General features: G+C 38.3%; 1 protein-coding gene across 1 annotated transcript; it reads left to right on the top strand.

The window, feature by feature from the left end:
- Positions 1 to 739: 739 nt before the first annotated feature.
- On the top strand, positions 740 to 20003 carry si:dkey-150i13.2 (mitochondrial carnitine/acylcarnitine carrier protein). Its single transcript, XM_051661243.1, has 9 exons — positions 740 to 938; positions 1693 to 1767; positions 3992 to 4119; positions 4246 to 4336; positions 14588 to 14705; positions 17923 to 17995; positions 18083 to 18192; positions 19010 to 19131; positions 19318 to 20003. Exons 1-9 carry the CDS (start codon positions 828 to 830, stop codon positions 19378 to 19380), a joined length of 891 nt encoding a protein of 296 aa, XP_051517203.1. The 5' UTR covers positions 740 to 827; the 3' UTR covers positions 19381 to 20003.
- Positions 20004 to 20446: the final 443 nt, after the last annotated feature.

The following is a 20446-nucleotide window of genomic DNA, read 5'->3' as shown; positions in this document are numbered from 1 at the left end:
TGTTGATTGGCAGGTGGGTAATCCTCAGGGGTTGGAGGTCGATTGATGTTATATATATATATATATAATTCATGGCTGACTGTGTATAGTAAATTTCTACAATGGCACCTGTAACTAAAAACTACTGAATTTGATTGATGCTACATCCAATCCGCTAGGTGTCAGTGTAGGTCCAGTATGACACAAACGCAAAAGTTACTGAGTGCACCTAAAAACCTTCAGACAAGGCTTGTCAACCCAACATCAAAGTTTGTCTCAACAAACTTTACCTATCTAGATTTATTTTATTGAAGTATTCTATTTGTATAGGGTAGAGCTTCCCACCATGGGCTGGATCTTTAGCTATGCATTTTCAGTGTTGCAGTCCTTCAATGTGCAGGCAGGAGATTTTTTGCCGCTTACACAATTTAGCCATTAGGATTTTGACTTTCACTTCATACTGTCATATATGTTCTAATGCTTTCGGCACGTGATTAACAGGTGAATATTGCAGTACCATGGAGAGCAAACAAACGATTCACTGAAATATTTAGATAATAAAACTAAACCCTTTTAGCTATCTGACCATATGACAACAACTACAGTACAACTCGTACATCTATTACAGTATTTCCTTCCTTGAAGAACTTGAAGAGGTATTTGGCTGAAAAAACTATCATGCAATTCTCACAAATGACCATTAGAGGCCGCAATTGATAAAGCTTTAATGAGTTTCTGCAAGTGCAGTGAAATGGTGAAAGTCCATTCGGGCAGATAGTCGGAGAAAAGAGCGCACAGACAGCTCAGGAGGGTTTCTTCAGTTTATAGATGTAGTTTTGAGCACAAGAATGGATGCAAAAGAGTCCGACAAAAGGGTTTCTCCTCTGAAGAACTTTGTGGCTGGAGGGGTTGGTGGCGTCTGTCTCTTATTTGCTGGACACCCGCTCGACACTATCAAGGTAAAACTTCACCTGAGAGGACAGAACAGTGTGTGAGTCACATTTATGACAACAACATTGTCAAATGAGTAAGAATAGACATCACCTGACAGGGGTTTTTGGGCAAAATATCTTTTTTTTTTTTTTTTTTTAATCTGCTGTATAGAGAGGGGTATGTTCTTTAGCGCCCATGACTTTGTCTGGGTCTTATTCTTTGAAGTGATTCTGTCAAAGTTTTCAGAATTGAAAACAAAACAGAATCAATATTTTGAAATTATTGTAAACAATCCAGATCTTTTAAGTAAGTGACAGTATTAAAACAGCAGTAGCTATATGTAGGAGTATAAATGCTTGTCTAGATGTACATTTTCACTTCTGACAGAATTCACTCAGCTGTCAGATATTAAATTCAGCCTTTGTAGACTTCAGAATGGTGTTTCAAAAACATGTAAGTTTATTTCATTAGATTTCAACGTGTATGCTTTCACAATTCTTTAAATAATTGACTGCTCAGCATTCTCATAGTAGTTAATATGTGTTGGACAGATGAAGTAATATGTTCACACACTAGAGCCATGTCACTGTGTTTGCTCAAGGTTTTAGTTTCAGAGCTTTTGTGGCTACCCTGATATCTTATCCACAGACACAGACCAATGCATGCTTTATCAGTCTGTATAAGGTCATGCTTTATCTCACACTGTTGTTCAGGCATTGCAAAGATCAATGTGTGTCTTTCACTTGTGCCGTGAGTTACATCATGTTCATGTCTCTACAGGTCCGTCTACAAACACAGCCACGTGTTCTCTACAGAGGAACCTACGACTGCTTCCGGAAGACAGTGTCCAAAGAGGTTGATAGCTTGCTCTCTTAACACAATGCTAGACACTGTAAATAGCAAAAAAGAATCAAGGGAGCCCTTTTTCTAGCCAATCAGAAAACTAGCCAATCAAAAATGCTATCTGCTTGTCATTTATACTGCGTGTTGGGGTTTGCTGACATCGAGTTGGCTCTGGTGGGTGAGGTTTTGTGACAAGCCCCCATGCCTTCAACCACACGCCCTCTCTCCAAAACCTTCCGCTTCAGCGAGACTACTGAAATTGCTTACAGCAACTTTTTCTTGACATTTGATACCAAGTGCATGTAGATTATGCTTTGCTTCATTACCCAGATTTTACATTGGACATCAGGTGGCCTTAAAATCAAACATTAAAATGTATTAATATTACGGTTTTGAAAATCTGAAATTAATTTGATAACTTTTGTGTGACTAAAAATTATCTGAGACAGTTTTTTGTGGATTGGCCAAAATTTGCAGAAGGAGAAGGAAAAAAATAAAATAAATAATAATAAAAATAAAATAATAATAATAATAAAAAAAAAAAAACAGTTTGTAATTAAAATAAAAATGGCCCCACAACATATGCCCGAGCCGAGAATATTGGGTAGCGTTCAACTTGGTATGGTCCAAGGAATTCAAAGCGACCAAGCTTAAAAATGTAGGCCAAAGGATTAAAAAAAGTTTACATATTTTGCATCTACAATGTACTGTCCCAAAACTGCTCATGTACCCTCAGGACCTGGTGAAGATAGGTGTGTTCCAATCGTCAGACACCCAGATAGCACACATACATCTCTGAGATGTGTGTTTAAGAGCGTTTCATCTGGAAAGCATCACATTCTGCTTAACCTCTGCTAAACATCTTAAAAAGATTTTAACATTATAAATCATAAATGTCTCAAATACATCTGCTGAATGTATTCCTGGCATCCGAAAGGAAACGTCTTATAGACGTATTGCAGATGAGCAAACAAACTAAAAAATATGTCAGTAGACAATATCAAATAGACATTGGGGTGATGTATGTGTGGTATGAGGGCAGTGACCTGCGAAGTGGACTTCACACAAACTTCAGCCATCTTAAGTGAGATTCCAATCCAAAGAGAGTGGATATGCTCAGTTCTAAGGGCACTGCAGACGGCATAGGGAATAAGTGTACATCAATACATCACAGGAAGTGGAGATGGAAATTTACCCATTCCATTCATTCATTGTGAACCACCACAGTACTTCATGAAGTTCGGCTAAAGTAAACGGTAAAACATAATAAACAAAATGTGTTTGAGACTCTGGTGTTTTATTCACTTTAATTCACCTCAGATGTGCTTTCTGTGCAGTTGTGAACGAGTGTAAAGCACATGCAAAGCATGTAAAGAGTGTAAAGCGAGATGTAACCGTTACATCATGACATTTGGTCAACAGTGAAGAATACTAACATATTATAAAATAAACAAATAACATTTATTTTTACATTAAACAGCAACAGTCATTTAACTTACTAGTTACAAGTCTGGAGAAATATTAATTTAAATAGCCAATATAAAAATAATGTTTTATAAGAATACACATTAATTATATAAATGAATGAATTGTAAGAATGATATTCATTTATATAAATGGAAGAAAGGTAATTTATATAAATTTATATGGATTTACATGAATATATTATTTTATCTTACCTGAAATCTGTAATCTGCGTGACTCAAGCGTTTTTTGTGTTACAGGGTATTCCAAATGAATGAATTTCATCAAATGAAGTAAACTTCAACAGATATCCTGTGTTCTTGAGTAGGGAGCCGTAAATACTGCATTTCACTTTTGAATTTCAATCCCAATTGGAACGCAGCTGATGACATATATTAATGCCAATACCAGTTTATACCAATATTAATTTTATGGTGCGTTCACTTCATGTCGGAATTACTGTATTTTCGAGATTCCGACACGTAAAATACTTTGAGGAGCTCGTAATTACAAGTTGTAAACTCGGAGTTCTATGAAAGCTCAGACTTGACTTGACAGTCATCTGAAAGAACCAGTATGGCAGCAGTGAAGTATTTAATTAATGTAGTGATAAACATTATCAACAACAAAGCTGTTTTGGCTTTATAAGTGTTGCCATAGAAACTAAACGAATAACTTACGAGTTTGTGAGTTGCCATCTTGTAATTAATTGTAATTGTAATAATACAATTAAAATAAAAACTGTATGTCATGACCCCTTTAATGTGTGCAGGGAATATTTGGCCTGTATAAAGGGATGGGGGCTCCATTGGCTGGTGTGACCCCAATGATGGCGATGAATTTCTTTGGCTTTGGGCTGGGCAAAGACCTTCTGCAGCGTGACCCCTCTGTTCCACTCACGTAAGTGCAGGAGAGGGGAATAGGGAGAGGATCTAATTGCTGGCATAGAAATGTTACAGTGTTATGTTGCATGATGTCCCTCTCCTCTTCTACTCTTTTATATAATTGTATTTCTCTCTCTGTCAGGTACGCACAGATCTACCTAGCAGGGATGCTGGCAGGAGTCTTCACCACTGTGATCGTGGCTCCAGGAGAGCGAGTCAAGTGTTTATTGCAGGCAGGGCAAACACACTACTGTAGTAAATACACTTGTGTCCATAGAGACATTACTGTGCCTGTGTTGACATTAAAAAGACACAGACTAATGGGTTTCCATTTCCATTAGCAAAAAAACAGTCATCATAACTTTAGAACCTCATAAGTTCAAATTGTCAGTCATCTTCAAGAACATGCCCCTGTCATATTTCATATTTCATTCCTATATATATATATATATATATATATATATATATATATATATATATATATATATATGTGTGTGTGTATGTATTTCTTGTGTAATGAAATAATTATGACAATTCATGACAATTATGTAAACACATTACTGTATTGTAAAAAAGATGCAGTTAGAAAATGGTCCTAAAATAGGCTTCAGATTGAACAATATTCTGGGTTCAATACAAGTGAAGCTTCAAAGCCGATAGACAAGGAGGGCTAGGCCTACCCAAGATTTTGTTTTATTACTATGCGTTCAGTCTCAGACATTTGGCTCATTGGTCACTTCCACCTGAGAGAGCCCCTCCCTGGCTTGTTATTGAACAGGCAGTTCTTGCCCCAATTTCGCCATTACAAAGCATCTCTATCAAACTAATCGGAAAAGTTAAGTTACACCCCGTTATTTCGCATTTACACTCGGTATGGACTAAAGTGTCCAGATTGTTTAAATTGGACACTTATTTAAATGCTGCCTCGAGCATATGGCAGAACCCAAGACTGTGTATTGGCAAGTCTCCTTTCTGCTGGCCGGAGTGGATTGTGAGGGGGGTTGCTACACTCGGTGACCTATATGAAAGTGGTGTGTTGAGATCGTTTGAAAAATTGGTCCAACATTTTGGGATCCCCAGACCTCAGTTTTATAGGTATTTACAACTGCGCCACCTGCTTTGCACTATTTTTGGGAGTAGCACACATCCCCTTAAGGAGACAGATGCTTTGGGAGAGGTGATTGCGGCTTTTGGAAAAGGTCATTAGGAATCAGTGTACTGCTCCCTGTTAATTCAGAGTATGGGCGACGGAGCCTTAACTTCTCTCGAGAGTATGGGAGAAAGATTTCAACTTGGCATTGGAGGAAGGAGTGTGGGCTAAGATTCTTAAAAACGTTAAGTCTGCATCTAGTGATGCAAGGGTGCATCTTATACGATTAAAAATGTTGCATAGATTTTATTGGACCCCCTCTAGACTGTATAGGCTTGGTCTTAAAGACACACCCACCTGCTGGAGATGCCAATCGGAGGATGGAGACATGGCCCATATTTTTTGGTGGTGTGTCGAGATCCAGAAATTCTGGTCGAAGGTTCAGAATTTTGTGTGCGACGTGGTGGGCACTCAGGTTTCATTTTACCCCAGACTTTGTGTTCTGGGCGATGGGGCGGTCATCGATGTGGGGGATGGCCATATAGGGAACTGGGTTCTGACATGTGTGATGATCGCCAGGCAGGTTATTTTGAGGGGTTGGAGGTCAGCTGGTGCGCCCCCATATCCGGAGAGGTGCACGGAGGTGGGGAGGGTGGCAGCTTATGAGGAGGTGTCATCTGGAAGACGGTGTGGCTTGGATAAGTTTGTTCGAAAATGGGGCAGGTATTTGGAGTTTTTGGAGGGCTCTCGGGTGGGGTGTGGAGAGAGTGGTGTATTATAGTTTGTATGATTATTATGTTTGTATATGTATGTATGTATATTGACCACAGGGTTGTTTTTTTTTTGGGGGGGGGGGGGGGGGGGGGGTTGGGGAGGGGGGTTGTGGGGTTTAAATGTTGATTTTTGTAGATATATATCATTGTAAAAAAAAAAATAAAAAAAAGACAATGAAGCAGATGCCAGAGACAGGTGTGGACCAGGGAAGTGGCTCCAGGAAGCGTGGTCTTGCAGTTCGGGTGGCAGCTCCAAGAAGGGAGCAGGGTCCGGCGGTTTGGGAGGCGGCTCCAGGATTGGAGCGGGGTCCAGCGGTTTTGGAGGCGGCTCCAGGATTGGAGCGGAGTCCGGCAGCCTGGGAGGCAGCTCCAGTAAGGGAGCGGGGTCCGGAGGTTTGGGAGGCGGCTCCATGAAGGGAGCGGTGTCCGGCGGCCTGGGTTGGTGGAATTTCTGGATACCAGGATGGAACTGGCGGATGATCAGGAGACCAGGACGGAACTGGCAGAGGGTCAGGGGTGGAGTTGCAGGAGGCGGAGGCTCAGGGTGCGGAGCCACTGAAGGTAGAGCCTCTGAGGGCAGAGCTGCCAGGGATGGAGGCTCAGGAGACGGAGCTGCAGGAGGCAAGGGCTCAGGTTGCAGAAACCTTATAGCCTAAATAAATGCAAAGTATAAATCAAAGTTAAGAACGAGGAAATCGAAAGGGAGTGTGGAGAGACCGTGAGAATTAGCAAATGTTCCTTTTGGAATGCGTCACATTGCCAGAAAGCAAGAGGATGTGCTACGCGAACGTGGTAGTGCAGCAAAAGGTGAGCTAGTAGGCTACACTGCTATTCGATAATAAATTAATAGATAAGTAATGTGTCTTGTTGTTTTGCCATCATGTCAGTGCAGCTGCCAGCTAGATGCAAGCCCGGTCCTGCAGGGTTGCAAACATTAGAGCACCCTCATTTGAATATGTAAGCTTAATAATACTGTATATTGGCAAAGCATTTTCCCTTGAACCCCGGTGAACACAAACAAAAAATCCCTGCATCAAAACCAAAAAACATGTATGATCTTGCAGATCAGTGTGTCCTAATTTGCAGGCGGCACATTCTGCTTTCATGCCTCTATTGTACAATTGAGCATTTGAATGGTAAAGATTTCCGCTCTGGCATAGAGAATTTCATTGTGGAATTATCTTACTTAATCGACTGCCTGTTGCTTTCAATTTCTGCTTCGGGATAAAGTGGCACATAACTGCTGGTCAGTTTCCCAAAGCCAAATCCACCTTAACGATAAGTGAAATGTAAAAAAAAATGACTTTAGATTAGTGGTTGCAGATAACATCTTCGACATCGCTTGCTGCATTCATAAGCAGAGAAAAAACCTATAAATGATTGTACATTAGAAAAAAAACTTTTCTTAAATGCAGTGTAATTTGTGAATTAAAAATTTTTTATTTGTTTATTTGTTCAAGATCATTGAACATGATTTCATCTAATATATATATTGGACAAAATCTCACTTTATGCAGGACAAATATTTTTTATTTGTTAAATCCATGGTTAAACCCTGCTGTACACATTAGAGCGCATGCACAACACATGATCCTTTGACGTATATAAAGTCCAGATTCACTTTATAATTCTTTAAAAATATCAAGGAAAAACAAAGGGGGCACATGGTATCTACTAATATAATAATTATTATATAAATAACCACAATCCTTTAGACTGCATATGATTCGTACATATAAAATTGTAGGGAATATTAATAAAGCAACAACACTGAAAAAGAGAAAAACATTCACTGCTCTTTTCTGGATAACTTAATACACCCTTTAAAACTGAACACAAAATTAGGATGAGAAATAACTCATTTTAATTTACAGACCCAAAGTCTGATAGCATTAAATCTGAAACATATTAATGGATCAAATCTACAGTATAATCATTCCGTGGAGACAACTGAAAAACAATTATGAATTTCACTTTTACCTGCAATATCTTTCCTGGTACCTGTCCATGTTTTCATTATTGCCATAAATGACTCAAACAAACTTTAAAGTTGAACAGATTGTGGTTTTCTGGGTCGGTTGTATCACTCGGGTCCAGTTTAAACTGAAAAGGGCAAATTTGCGCGTATGCGAGTTTCCGTCCAACGCACGTTTTATCACTTGTAGAGGCGTGTTTGATGACTTGTTTAAAGTAAATAAAGGTAATTTAGAACTGAAGTTCTGGTAGACCCGATTGTCGTTGTAAACCAGTTCAACATAAACAGCGAGATTTTATATACTAAAACAACAATACAATCACATAATTTCAGATGTGTACTTTACTAATCATTTGATAATTTAATAAATGTCAGCCTATAGTCTATATTTCACCCAGAGGGGCTCCTCAGCCCATGTGGGCAAAGGGGCAGTTGCTTGGGCCACTGTAGCTGCCCCCTGTGTACGTGCTTAGAACCAAGTATACTACAAAGAAATTTAAAGTCGGAGCGGGATTTGAGTGAATGCTTTTTTACCGGGTAGCGGTACTTGAGGAGAGCGTCAGCTTGGGCCTTGAGCGGCTGAGCGGAGCGCACACGCATGGAGCGGGTTATTGAGCGGAGTGTCACACCACTCCGCTTCGCTCACATGCTCTGCTTTTAACAGACTTTGAAATAGCCCTCTTGTGTTTACATGAATTGCTTCAAAATTCTTTAGAATAATGTCAAGACAATGCTGATGTAAAATTGTTGAGGAATATTTGATATCTTAAATACTGTTGCCATTGCAACACATTAATTTGTATTGCTTTCTTCCTATGTTTGGGTGTTTTTGAGGCATGCTTAAAATTTCTTGAAATTTTGCAAACACATCAGAGTCGTTGGCCATTAGGCCTGGGCAAAAGGTTACACATAGTCGTGTAAGGCGGGCTCTGTAGCACCACCTTTTGAATAAAGTGGTGGGGTCATTCTCACCTACAGTCACCAAACTTGGTACATATATTGTTCTCATCAAGCTGGACAACTTTAAAAGTTATTAAACATTATGTCTGAGCAGAAGGTAAGACATGGTGTCTTGTTTACTCAACCAAATGTGTGTCCATCATGCAGGTGGAAATGGTGCTTGAGCCCGTCATTGCTGCTTGCAGCTATATGTTGTGTTTTCTTTTTGTTATTGTGCAGTTTATGCTTTATTATCATGCATTAACACACTGAAGTAATGATTATGCAGTCATAAATCAGATACCCTCTACTCAATATCCAAACACAAAAGAGACGCACAATACCAGGTGTAAATTATGATGGTGCCAGTTAATAAGTTAATACTCGGCAGTGCACAGCAGGAATGTGAGGGACAAAGAGTGAAGTCAAAACTGATGCACTATAATAATAATTATAATAATTAATTATAATTTTATTTATTTATCACACATTATACATTTGCACATATACAGTGAAATTCTTTTTTTTTTTTTCACATATCCCAGCTAAGCTGGGGTCAGAGTGCAGGGTCAGCCATGACTAGGTTAAAATGTTTTTCTTTTTTCTTTTTTATCTGTCAAAATGACAGACAGAATTTGGAATTATTTTGTTTCAAAGATCGGTCAGATAATTTATTGTTAAGTGATTGTTTGTGCCCCACACTAAATAATGACCCTGAGATGTCACTGCTCAATGCAGTAATTTCTTCCTGTAAATACTGTTGTCATGATGAGTACATATTTCTGATGAGCTATCAAGAGATTGGACAGATTCACGCCATGTTGAGTAACTCTCAAGTGAGATTGCGAGTGTGCATGTTTGATTGACAGACCACGCTTGAGCGCAATGTACTGTGTATGAATGCGCGTGCAGACCAACCGCCACTCTCGTAACATCAGCCATGCTCAGATATTATTTGTTGTTTTATATTTATTTGTAACATCCTCTTGCAGTTAAATTCCCTCTCTAATGTGATTCAACAATGTAGAGAACTGGCTTAAATCCTCATGAAAATGGACACCTCATAATTTATACAGATTTGATAGGCTGCTGATAAATCTATTTCTGATAATGATCATAACTCAAGTACCGGCTCGTCCTACAGGCAATATAGGCGGCCGTCCTGGGCTCCAACATGCCCGCGTGGACCCCATTACAGAGTGAATATTCAAAAAACTCTGTAAGGTAAAACCAATAAAATGGCTTTTATTTTGAAAAACTGAAATTACTTTTATTTTGAAATTACTTGCACATTGTAACATATTTCCGTATGTGTGCACTGACGTTGGCTCGAAGGCTGCGTCCTCTGGAGGTCGCATTTGTTGGCCGCATACGTCATCGAGGCTGTCTCATTTAATTTTTTTGTTATTATTTTTTTTTTTATTGGGAATGCAAAAAAGGTTAACAATTGTATAAATGTAAGTGCATATACATAAAAGGCATTGACAATAGATACAAAAATAAGAAAAAGAAAGACAAAAAAAAAAACAATGAAACAAGACAGCCTCAATGACGTATGCAGCCGACAAATGTGACCTCCTTTGGACGCAGCCGTCCAAACGAGACACAGCATGTGTCTCGTTTCGAAGGCTGCGTGCTAGGTAGGACGAGTCCTTTGAAGGCTGCAGTATACCGGGCGTCCTCCTTTGAACAAGTCTCATTTAAACGAGATGGCCTTTGTAGGACGAACGGAAACGTAACGTATCATGGTTGCTATGACAGCACGCCACTCTTTAAAAAGCGTGAGCGCTTTGAGTGACAAGGGAACAAAGTCCCTTTGGAAGGGAATGTATGAGGTACATTTTAGGAGAGTTATGATGTAAAGAGAAAAGAAAATGAAAAGGTCTTTTTTTAGTCTAATACTTTATTTTAATTATATATTAATATAATTATACATATTATATACTCTGCACCCATCTACTGAGGTACTTCAATTTGGGAATTAACATTCCTTGCGTTTGAAAATCATATTTACAGGCAAATTGGCGTCATTTTTTTAAACATTTCCATTGAAGCAAAGAATTGTGGGTTGTGAGTGCCCACGAAGGATACACCTCATGCATACTCCGAATTCCCGTGAAAGAAGGTCGCATTCAAAGGCTGCATTCGAAGTGTCCTACTCGCTTTTCTGAAACGAGACAGCCTCGATGACGTACGCGGCCGACAAATGTGATCTCCGGAGGACGCAGCCTTCCAAACGAGACACAGCCACTGTACCTGGCGTGGACCTCATTATTTGACATACAAATCTCAATAATGAAAGCCAGAAAGTCCAGGGCCAATTTTTAGTCCTAGCCCGCCCCTGCTGTCAGTCTCTAACATTCTGTCTTGCATCTTTTGGGTTCCACAAAATACAGAATGTCACACAGGTTTGGAACAACTTGAAGGTGGGGAAATTTTGACAGAATATAAATTTTGGCTGAACAATCACTATAAAGACGCTTGTCAGATTTGGATGAATTTGTCAATTAGAAAAAGTTTGGAAACCTTTCTAGTAATTATTACAGTGAAAAAACGTGAACAATGTTCCACAGGCCCAATTATATATAATGCTGATGTTGGGCCTCATGTATTCAGATAGAAGACAAAGGCAGGCCTAACAGTCGTAAAACCTAACTCAGCCCCCACACATTCCATGTCGTAAATTTTACTGATATAAATCGCGCCAAAATCAAACAAAGGGAGTCCAAAACGGACTACAAATCCAGGAAGCCTTGCTCACTAAAGGATCGAGCTCTCAACTCCTATTGGATGAGGCACACAACAGAACGTCCCTCAAACATGACATCATCAGGAGTTCAAATAATTCTGAAATGTGTCCAGAATTCGCTTCCAGCGACTTCGTTTACCGAATATGGACGTAGCTTCTTGCTGCTCTCCAGTGCAACCTCGTGGCATAAGGAAGTAATGTCCGACTTGAAACTGTGGCCATACAATCTCCATCTTGCTGGACGAGTTGAGATTACTCTGTGTTCAACCGAACACTCTAACAGATCCGAAGGAGACCGCTGAGCAATTCGCATCTTCATCCGTTGGCCTACAGAAGTGAAGAGATTAAAGATTTCTCTTCCGTCTTCAATCAAGTCGACATTTCTGAGTTCTCCGCCAGCCCACCGAGAATCAACAGCCGTACTGCCCGCTGACAATCAACAGCCGTACCGCCCGCCGACAGAGCCTGACCTCAAGGAACCGGGTCAAAGTTAAAGGACGGAGGAAAACACATTCTACCTGTGTCCTCATGCGATTCAAGTAAGAGGTTTACGTCTGGCCAGAGATAGAATATTATAGCGTGTTATTCTTGTGTTTCAAGGTTTTGCTTGTACAGTTTATGGACCGCCATGTCTGCTCATTATTAATACTCAGGGTATTAATTATCACAAATTTGTTTTGCTGTATTGTGGTCCAACCAAATTGGATTGTTGTGCATTTTCGCCATCGCGGGTGAGACAGAAACTGGGTTCATCCATTAGAGTCAAATAACGCAGGACTTTTACGAGCCCCGCTCGTAAAACCGCATCTCTGAGTGATGAACTAAGAGCTGCTTTCTCTCCAGCTATCGCGAAATCAGCTTTCGGGCTGTAACTTAATCATCTCTCTCTCTCTCTCTCTCTCTCTTACTAACCACACTGACACACACACACACTGTCACACACACACCTTATGTGTTATAGGATTATTTTTATTTCCATATCTAATCATGTCACTGTTTAGTTTGTAGTTGTAAGTCGGATGTTTATTGACTGCATTGTATTAATTATTAATTGATATTACTGCATAAATAAACTTTGTTTATATTACAAAGAGAAGTGTTTTGGTTTGTTTTGCATACACCTGTGTCATGCTGACGGGATGTCAGTGCTCGGATTCAAGCCTTCATTCATTGTTTTTTTCTCCCGAAAATCGATATTCTTCGGATGTCGATTTTCCTAAGAAAACAATCTAATATTGAGACTGTTTTAATATTCGGTTATTAGTCCCTGGTTTCAGGGTGGTGCCCCGTCAATGTTAATCCTTATTAATATTCTATTGATTTTTGATAATTGATAATTATCTTGGATGATTGAATTTGAATGATCAATAAGCTAGTATTAATTTTAATTAATGTTTCATCGATATTAACAATTAATGATTATCTTTGATAACTGTTGATTTAAAGGATTTAAAAAAGCTAACACTGATTCTAATCAATGTTCTATTGATTTTAATAATTAATAACTATCTTTGATAATTATTAATTATTGCTAATAACCAAACTTGCTCCTAAATGTAGCACACTACATTTACTGGAATCCCATATGAGGTTTTAATGAGTTAGATCCAATTAATTAATTTAAATATTAATTAATAACTACAGAAATAATTATTAATTATTTCTGATAGTAACACTGATCTAAACAACCAGTAAAGCCCTACACTGATTAAAACGAAGCAAGATCATGCTTTATTCATGCCTACTGTCACTACTTCACAGCTTTTTAAAGTCCTGCATGGATTTTTAGTTAAGGATAGTTACAGTATTTCAAGTGTCGAAAGAATTAAGATAATTACTAACGGTAAACTCCACCTTATCTCTTTGTTTGGAAGCGTGTTAGGCTTATTTACGACCAAGCTTGTTCTCTGTTGTCCATAAGAAAAATGCGCCACGTCTGTCAAATAAAGAAATGCTGTCTGCACGCGAAACAAGACACACGCACACTGTCTGCAGAGCAAAAGGCATTTACACTTAACGTGGATGATTACATGGATTTATACAGTAGACACTGATGTATTGCAACACTGATATAAAAATGTATACTTCTAAACTGAGGTCATAAGAGCCCATAGTTACATAATCAACCTAAAAATGACCATCACCATGACACAGACAAGCGCACGTTATCACAATGCCAAAACTTACCACAACATGCTTTCTTAAGTTGGAGCTGCTATTTTAATCTTGAAATATCTGCTTGTTTTTGTGTAAAATGAAGGCATTGCATGACAAATGAAATTGTTTGTTTGGAGCACTTGCTACTGCAGGAGTGATGAGCTCAACTCGAGTGACAGAGCCTGGCTGTAAAGTTCCATTCTCGTAGAAAAATCTCATTAAAAAAACTCAATAAATGACGCATTTAATAACACTCATTGAATTAAAACCAGTAATGTAACGACTGGAACGTTGCCCATTTTAACAAAGTAAAAGCACATTTTTTTTTTTTTTTATTAGAAATTTACTTGAGTAAGAGTAAAAAGTACCCACAATTAAACATACTAATAAAAGTAAAAAAAAGTCCAATATAACGGAGTAAATGTAGCGCATTACTACATGGTTCTCCTTTGTGAGTAGCACTGGTATAGAGAGAAAAGGAAAAAGGAAAACTGTCACAGATACTGTCAGTGAAGTCAATTAGGCACTCTTAAGAAAATTTTTTTATCTTAAAACAACAACACTGATATATAATCAGTAAAATAACATAATGTATTTGTAATGATGAGTTAGATTGGGCTTACTCATAAAACATTTCAAAAGAAAGCTGTCCATAAATCTTTGTCAACTTCAAAAGTAAATTACAGAACAAAGAACAAACATGGAAACAATATTATATTATTAGTTTAATAAGTTATTTTTTAATTTTTTTTATTGATTTTGTTTTGTCTACAAGTCTTAACCTTTGCTTGTGTGTTTTAGATCCAGTCCTCGGCCGGTCAGCTGAAGTACACTGGACCTGTGAACTGTGCACTCACACTTTATAGGGAGCAGGGAATTTGCAGTGTTTATAAGGGCACTGTGCTTACTCTTATCAGAGGTGTGTATGTGTGTGTGTGTATGTTTTTTAATGAGCTATGACTATGGCATAGGTCTGGGGTCTATAGCCACTTCATTTGGCCAAGATCCACCCATTTAGACAAGAAAAGCCATCTAACTAACATGTAAAGCGACCAATCGCAGTCGGGTTTGTCAGTAAGGGGTGTTTAGGGGCGGGGTTATCGGAGATGTATCATACCATAATAAAAGGCCAACATGGTAAACATTTTTTATATAAAAGAGTCTTTGCGAGCAATTGCACAAAAAACACACACGAAAATTGCAGAAAATATGTAGAGAGTCTAAAGTACAGCATAGAAAACCTCACTGTAGAGAATTTCACAGACATAACTAAACAAAGCAGAAAATGGATATCCACTTTACTTTCTGCTACATACCTCAAACGAAAATCTGAATATCTTTAAAAGATTTGATGTCACTAGCCTGACAAACTTGGGCAAATTGTGTGATTATTTTGTCCTCAAAAGTGCTCATAAAACATCCTGTGTGCGTCTACTCGCATAAGTTCCATCAAACCAGCCAATCAGATTTTGAGTTGATCGAGAAAGCATTTTCCAGTTTTGTGTGCTTTAAGCATCAGACCGTTAGAGAACAGACTGTGGGCAGTCCATGGGTGTCATGTCTGAGGCTGAGACTACTAATTGTTACATATTTCTGGATTTTGGCCATCGAGTGTAAGCAGATATGAAGACTGTTTGTGTTTATAGGACTTTTTATGTCACGTTTGGACACATGTAGACTTTACAGTGTTGGTCAGTGGTCTTTGACTGTCAAATACTAAAAATAATCACGAACTAGATAGTTTACACACATTTTATCCATCATTACAGTACCAGTTGTAAGCGTATTGTGTTATTGTAGCGTAAATATGCTACACTTATGTTTTACTATCTGATTATAACAAATAACTTACATTATAACACTTTCCTCGATGTCATTTTAGCGAAAATATGCTACTTTGTTCGTGAACAGCTCGGGCTCCTGAACACAATGAACTGTAGCATACATTCCGAAGCTGTATTCTGGCTAGTATTGATTTAGTGTGCGCTAAGTGTAATAAGCATTGGCATGTTTTTTACATGGGACAGTCTTGCACACTTGCAGTAATTGGCGCTGCGTGCACTTAAGTAGGCAAGACCGTGCTTCCTTGATATTTATGTTTAAAAGTTGAACATTAGCCCAATATATTTAATCAAAAAGACCTAGAAATGTCAGTTTATGTTTTTTTAATCTTTGTCTACAATAGAGTGTCAAATTAAAAAAAAAAATTTGAGTTTCAAGTTTTAAAATAAAAATGTAATCTAAAAGATAAGATTTGTTTTTTGCATACTGCAGTTGTTTGGTGACAAAAGGCCATGCTGTGTTGTGTATATGGTCGCGGCTGAGAGTATATTCACATTATAGTGTAACTGGTCCTACTCGAACCGTTTCGAGTGGGATTCAACCCGGTGCCTCTGGCATGAGAGGCAGGTGAACTAACGAGGAGGCTAAAGGCTACAGACCCTAGTGTCAGTTGCAAGGAGTTGCCCCCGATTGCAGTCTGGACGATGGGGCAGGGCGACATGAAATACCGAATAGCTCTGACACATGGGGCAGTTCAAATTTAAAACAGTGGAACGATTTAGGAGGAGGAAGACGTTGTCATTGCACGAGGTGAGAGAAACTGGTCGGTGTAACGTTAATTAATATATTTTTAAAAATTAACACGATGTTTGGCAATCAAATGTGGCTTAATAGTTTAGGCATAGCTCAGTGTCATTCACAGCAAATATGAAGCACCATACTGTCTTATCAGAAACAGAACGTAAGCAGCAGGAGACATATTGTAAGATGGTTTTCAATACATTTGACAGCTATATTAAATTGACAAAACTCGCTCACAGGGGTGGCAGGAGAGAGACCGATATGTTTTTTTTTAATAGTATTAAAAGATGTCCACTATATTGCAAGCCAAATAAAATGATAAAGTTCACTTGCATTGCAGAATAAGTGCTAATAAAAAGTTAAGGCAAACACATCCCACGTGTCCCTCATTTACCTTTAATAAAATATGTATGTGGGCCATTATGTTGGTTCTTTTAATTTTTTAGAGCTGAAATTTTATTCTTAAGCTTTTGATGTTAAATAAAATTCAATTAGTTAAAGTATTTTAGATGCATAATAATAGTCAGCTGGAGCTGTGACAATTCTGTGCTGTCCACTTCAAACACATTCAGACATTGGGCTCATTGGGCCACAGCAGCGGAGCGCTGCATAATAAAACAAGAGTTTACAATTTGCCAGTTACATGAGGATTTAAAAGGGAAATAACAGCATGATTGGAAAATATGAAAAAGTGAATGCATGAACATGCACAAGAAATTTGTGAAATAAATCTGTGTGTCTAATATCAACATGAGGAACAGATATGAGAGGCATGCGCACATTAGAATCTCAGTTACAGGTACTGTACTAAAATCACTCAGAATTCTGCTCTGAATGTCATGTTTGCTTATTATTAATAGACACTATGCCGTTTTTGAGCGCTTTTTCTTCATTTACATTTTGAGCTGTATTATCATTCAGTAATACACCGATGTAATGATTGATGTATGTCCTCATGAAACCAGAAACTAGTCTTCCCTTGAGTATGCTTCGCTTAAAGCGTCACACTTCTCAACACAATACACCAATAAGCTCTGCTGTATAAACCAGTGAAATCAAATGTGGGCGGAGCTACACGTGTCGCCCCGCCCCATCGTCCAGACTGCACTCTGGAGTACTTGGCTGCCTCTTGAGGCCAGGTGAGTGAGGATTACACACTGCACAGCTACCTACCAGCTGGCTACCATTACAATAGCACAACCTTGAGTGCACTTGCTTTTCTACAACTGTACATAATAAAAATATTAAGAGCAGAATTTCACATTAAAATTATATGTTACTAAGCAAATTCATGAAGTGGCATCCTTCCACTTGAAGATATAGTAAACTAAGGTTAATAGTTGGTTTCTATGGGGGCTGGACAATGATATACACAGTAGTTGGTGAACACGTTATAGCTGTTACTGGAAATGAATTTGAGCTGTTATCTGGAACGCTGAATTGACAAATCAGCATTCAGTGCCAAAACTATTTGTTTTATAAGTAAAAATCATTGATTGCACTGATTTAAATGTGTTAAAACAGTAATATATGTTTTCTCTTTGTATTTTCAGATGTGCCTTCAAATGGTTTATACTTTCTAACATATGAGACCTTAAAAAACGCTCTGACCCCTGAAGGAGAGAGGTAAGAGTCACTCGTTTATTATCCTAGCTGTAAAATTATATCCGGATTTAAGATGCAACGTTCTTCATCTCTCTTTCTCTCTGTAAGTGTTCATGATCTCAGCACATCTAGAGTTCTGCTGGCAGGAGGGATAGCTGGCATGTTCAACTGGCTGATAGCTCTGCCTGCAGATGTGCTTAAGTCCAACTACCAAACAGGTACCTCACAACCATTACCATCCTGATCTCATGAAAATTACGTGGCTGTGGTGTCATTTTTGCATTATGTGGTTTATTACACATAATGCGGTTGTTCCGAGGTGAAATGTCCACTGTGTGGTGCTAAAAGCAAGTTAAGTTTTTTTGCCAAACAGATGAGGTTTTTTAAGGTTAATGCTCTATCAGGTTTTAAATAAACAAAACCAGCCTCCTTACCCTAAACCTAAAACCTAAACCTAAGTGATAGTGTCATAAAAAGCAAATGCAGGGTGAAAAACACAATTGCTGAAGCAACCAAGTTGTTTAGTGGTGATTCTATGACACTTTTGTCTCACATGTTGAATCGTGTGCTCTTTAGGACTGGTATCCCGGTCCTTTGCATCACAAGTGCAACGCTCTATCAGTTGAGCTACCATGCAAGTTGATCACACTTGAAAAAGCTTGTAAATGTAGTTAGTTATGTAATGCAAGTGTGATAATGTATCGCCTTACAAGTCATGCGCTATAGTAAAAGTGTTTCGAGGTCATTAGATAGCACTGTGTGAGGAAAATTGTGAAAAATGTTTATGTACTGATAATCTGCTGTTTTACTCGTGATTTGTGCAAATAAAAGTCGTTGTTGTTGTAGCTCCTCTAGTGTTCATTTCCCCATGAACCTGCTGCAATATGCTCGAGCCATGTAAAAATCATTTTGCAAATATGTAGGTATAGTAATTTGATTCTATAAGACCAGGTTGATCATTTCATCTGAATGTGTCATTTTGTTGAATTTTATGACCTTGTATAACATAAAACTGTACTCTCTTTTGTGCCACAGCCGCTGAAGGGCGTTACAAAGGTTTAGGAGATGTGTTACCAACTCTGTTACAGGAGGAAGGTGCTCGTGGTCTGTATAAAGGCTTAAGCGCAGTCATGTTGCGAGCATTTCCAGCCAATGCAGTGAGAAAACACATACAGTACAGACACTGCAAATACATACACAGTATCAGCAGAATTTTTTTTTTAGTTCTTTAACCTGCTATTTAAATTTGAAGCTCATTTTAGAGGTGATATTCAGTGTTGAACTGATAATTGAAATGTTTAGCTCTTCATAGTTTATGCTCTGTGTGTTTCTTCTGTCTGCAGGCTTGTTTTCTAGGCTTCGAGGTTGCGCTAAAGTGCTTGAACTACGTTGCTCCAAACTGGTGATTTCACTATGACAACTGACGAGGGCTTTTATTTTAGAGTATTTTCTCATTTTTGTATGTAGGCATTGTCCTCACTCCATCATTTTTGGTATAGTTTTAAAAGTGTCATTAACTTTCTTTTGTTTCATTCATCTCAAGTAAGGGTCAGACCAACAGAAATATTTAAAAAGAATGATGACAGAATTATGTGCCTTGTCAAAAGATGACATGATGTCAAGAGTTGCAGTCAAGTCTGTTACTTTTGTATGAAATTCTCTTAACTAGTATTACATGAATACTCATGTATTTTGTAGTATTATGTGAATTATTTGCACTTTAATAATAATAATATTTAAATTAAGCCTGACAGTCAGCCTTATTTTGCAGCCTTCAAAATGTTTATAGAGCTTTCTGGATGTATGTAAAATGATCTTTGCACTAAAACCATGTTTTTGAGTGCATTAACGGAGTTTTATTATGAGTAGGTCCAAATCCATTTGACTTTTTTTTTGACTACTACAGAACACAAAAGCAGATAATTTATTCATCATTAAATCCAGTCCTGTTGGCTGAATTCAGTACAATGACAGTACATAGGAACTAATGTTAACGCTTAATAAAGCACCCAAAAGTGTCATAAAAGTAGTCCATATGACTCATGCATCATATTTCAAGACTTCTAAAGGCATACAATCACACAGTATGATGAAGAGACTGCCATTTTAGTTGTTTTTCACTCTCAAATCAAACAAATAATTCATAAACTATTAACACAGCACTGAATCCAATATGGCAGCGACGTCGATAATATCAAACCTCACTGGTTCTCGCACATCTCATAGTCATAACCGATTGTCATGACCTCAGATCGCATCAGTGAAAGAGGAATCGCTGCTCATCATGAGGGGAGAGATTCTGTACCAGGGTGAGAAACCTGAAAATCCTACCAGCATGATAGAGGAGGGCACAAGCCTTACCTCACAGCTGCTTGGAGAAACAGAAACCAACCAGAGAGAAAGACCAAAAATTAGGAAAGAGAAGCAGAAAAAGAGGCAGCAAATGAGAGAGGAGATGGAGAATCAAAGAGA

The sequence above is a fragment of the Myxocyprinus asiaticus genome, chromosome 29, assembly GCF_019703515.2.
Source record: "Myxocyprinus asiaticus isolate MX2 ecotype Aquarium Trade chromosome 29, UBuf_Myxa_2, whole genome shotgun sequence".
Taxonomy (NCBI): domain Eukaryota; kingdom Metazoa; phylum Chordata; class Actinopteri; order Cypriniformes; family Catostomidae; genus Myxocyprinus; species Myxocyprinus asiaticus.
This window is presented reverse-complemented; position numbering and strand designations above follow the sequence as displayed.